Source organism: Trachemys scripta, chromosome 12 (assembly GCF_013100865.1).
Source record: "Trachemys scripta elegans isolate TJP31775 chromosome 12, CAS_Tse_1.0, whole genome shotgun sequence".
Classification (NCBI taxonomy): Eukaryota; Metazoa; Chordata; order Testudines; family Emydidae; genus Trachemys; species Trachemys scripta.
In genome coordinates this window covers 41,100,207-41,103,503 of record NC_048309.1, presented here as the reverse complement: position 1 = coordinate 41,103,503, position 3,297 = coordinate 41,100,207, and the positions used below count along the sequence as shown (strand labels likewise).

At 54.8% G+C, this 3,297-nt stretch overlaps 1 gene segment (V, D, J or C); it reads right to left on the bottom strand.

Annotated features, from left to right (window-relative positions):
- Positions 1–546: 546 nt before the first annotated feature.
- LOC117885499 lies at positions 547–1,172 on the bottom strand. The segment is given in 2 exon segments: positions 547–953; positions 1,047–1,172. Coding segments are annotated over 2 exon segments (453 nt in total).
- Between the last annotated feature and the right edge of the window lie 2,125 nt (positions 1,173–3,297).

The window sequence follows — 3,297 nt, the reverse complement described above, 5'->3', positions numbered from 1 at the left end:
CAGAGAGAAGCCACAGCCCCATAAGGGAGGTGTCGGGGTTCATTAGGGTCAGAGAGCACAGGGCTGGTGGCCTTGTCTGCTGGCTGCTCGCCTGGGGACCCTCATTCCCCTTTCGATAGATCTGCTCTCGGGCTGATGCGCCCCAGACATGACATGCAGGATCAGAACCCTGTACACGCAGTGAACATATGGAATCCGCGCTTTCAAAACAATATCAGAAACACGGAAGGGGATGTCTGGAGGGGTGAGGGAGCAGGAAGACGAGGACTCTCGACTTTTTTTCCCTGAGAACTGGACACCAACAACCACCTTTCCAATATCGGTTCTTGCCTGTCCCTGTAAATGTGGGGAGGTGAGAGCACAGAAAGCCTGGCAGAGCGGGGCAGGCTCCTTTCCGTGCTGTCAAACCCGGACAGCAATTACAGACATTTCCCTGACTGCGAAGAGGAGAGTTGTGCCCGCTTCAGGGGTGTCAGGGCTGGGCCTGTAGACCGAGCATACGCCATCTAGCAAGTTGCCGAGGCAACAGCCAAGGCCCAGAGTCTGTTAAACCCTTGAGGAGTTTTGCTTGTGTCGTTGCTGCCCCCATGCGGCAGGCGCGGGAAGTTCCGCAGCTCTGGTTATCGACAGTTTTCCTCTCACTGTGTCTCTTGCACAGTGATACCGGGCGGTGTCCTCGGTTCTCAGGCCGGTCATTTGCAGATACAGCAGGTTGTTGGGATTGTCCCTGGAGATGGTGAATCGCCCTTGAACAGCCGGGGAATACCACTGGCTGGATGCATCGGGTCTAATATTAGCCACCCACTCCAGACCCTTGCCAGGAACCTGTCGGACCCAATATATATAGTAGCTGCTGAAGGTGAACCCGGAGGCTTTGCAGGAAAGGCGGAGAGAGTCTCCCGGCTTTTTCACATCCCCTCCGGACTCCACCAGCTGGACCTGGGACCGGACACCTGGGAATAAAGAGAGGGTGTAAATATCGATTTACAAGCGGAGATAAGAAAATATTCTTCTAACTCTGTCAGTTATTCAGAGGAAGGAAATACCTTCCAAAGCTGCTACAGCGAAAAGTAAAAGGAGCAAAAATCTCATTTTCCCGGGTGCTGGAGGGGAAAGTTCTCAGGGGACTGGCTGGTCACTGCACAGACCCAGGGGGCTGGGGATTGTGTCTCTGGCTGCAGCCTGGGCAGGGAGAGGGACAGATTTAAACAGGAAACTAACTCCCACATTTGCATATCCCGCTTCTTATAAGAGACACACACTCTTACCCTTAGTAATTTGAGTGATTAACTATCAGTCTAGATCAGGGATCGGCAACCTTTGGCACGCGGTCTGCCAGGGTAAGCACCCTGGGCCAGTTTGTTTACCTGCCCTGTCCTCAGGTTCGCCCGATCCAGGCTCCCACTGGCCACGGTTCCCCGCTCCAGGCCAATGGGGGCTGCGGGAAGCGGCGGCCAGCACATCCCTTGGCCCGCGCCACTTCCCGCCGCTCCCATTGGCCTGGAGCGGAGAACCGCGGCCAGTGGGAGCCGCGATCGGTGGAACCTGCCCAACCGTCAGGTAAACAAACCGGCCCCACCCACCAGGGCACTTACCCTGGCGAGGTTCCCGATCCCTGGTCTAGACGGTCCCTTCCTATGTGCTGTGCTGGATCCTGCTGACACTTTTACCCCAAGGAGGAATGAAGTGATCCCCCCATCCCTAAACACCATCGTATGGCCTGATAGAGCGTGTTTTGGGTGGTTCAGTGCAGGACACCCCTTGTTCTCCATGGTCTTGGGATCAAAGTGGCAGGAGAACGGGGGCGGTGCATGTGAGATTCTCCGGGTCCAACAGGAAATGAAGGCACGCTTCTTTATAACAATGGAAGTCCTGACATTTAAAATTCAAGGATTGTTTAATTTAGGACGGGACTTTCACAGAAGGATTAAGGGAGCACCAGGCTCTATATTATTCAGTAGAAGCCGCGTTCTGTGTCCTTCCTGCCTCCGGTCTCTCTCCAGCCCGGGGTCTTTTTCTCCCTCTGCATCAGCCTCTCGCTGAGCGATTCCAGTGACCCCCAGCTTAGAACCCTGGGTCACGTGACTGTCCCCATTGACCTGAGGGCCAGCGCTGGGCTGAGTGATGTCATCAAGGGCTGAGGGGCAGGGTCTGTGATCTCCATGGTTACATCATGAAATTTTTGAAATTTCTTGTGGGTTGAGGTATCTCAGATCTACCCATTGACACCAGCTGAGACTCGGGGCTTTGATTTACAGATGTCAGTTGGGTGAAAACAATCCCCGAGTCCCTGTGAAAAGTCCCAGCTGTGCCCATATTCCCAGGCTCAGCCAGTGGGGTTTATTCAGGCGCTGGGTGATTTCTGCCCCACAGCCCCGCCCGGACTCTGAATGACCCATTTCCATATCCCAGCCTCCATCTCTCTGCCTCAGTTTCCCCTCTCTGAACCAGGGGCTAGGATAGTTCCCGGGCTCCCGGCGGCGTTGTGGGGACAAAGGCAATAACCGCTTGTGAAGGGCGGAGATGCTACGGTGAGGGGCCCCACATCGGTTATAATGAACTAATCACCTTCCGCTGCATTAATGCGATAAACGTCCCAGTTTGCTGAAAGGGCCAGAGCCTCCCTGGTGTAAATCCAGAGTAACTCGAGTCTAGCGGAAGCAGTTGCGGTGACTTTACACTAGCGGAGGATTTGGCCCCATGAGGAATTCGCTCCAGCCGTGGGTTGTGATGCAAACCCCATTGGGCAGCAGGATAAATCCAATTGACCCTGAGGGGCACTGCACTGGATCAGTCCCGCCACGCGCTTGTCTTCTTTACACTGTCAGGGGCTGTCCTGTGAGTCTGACCTCTCTCTCGATTGCTGGTTGCCCCAGGAGAGGCAACGTGCCAGGTCTCCGAGCGGAGAACGACTCCGAGCAGGACTCACTCCGGATTGGGGTTCACTGACCAAGCGAGGGATCTATGGACCGCAGCACCAGCGGGATCTTCGCAGGAAGGGGAGACACTGCCAGGCAGGGCCGGATTAACACCTTTAGAGGCCCTGAGCACTGAAAAGTTTATGGTGCCCCCCCCCCATATGTAATTCAAAATAAAAACAATACTATACCGTAAAATACCATTTTATTTTTCGAAATGACACAAAACTTACATGTATGCTGAAATTAAAGACGCCCTCCCCCCAAACTCTGCCCCCACCTGCCTAAGGCTCTGGGGGGGAGTTTGAGTGTGAGGAGGAGGTCTGGGGTGCAGGCTCTGGGAGGGAGTTTGGGGGCAAGAGGGGATGTGTGTGGGAAG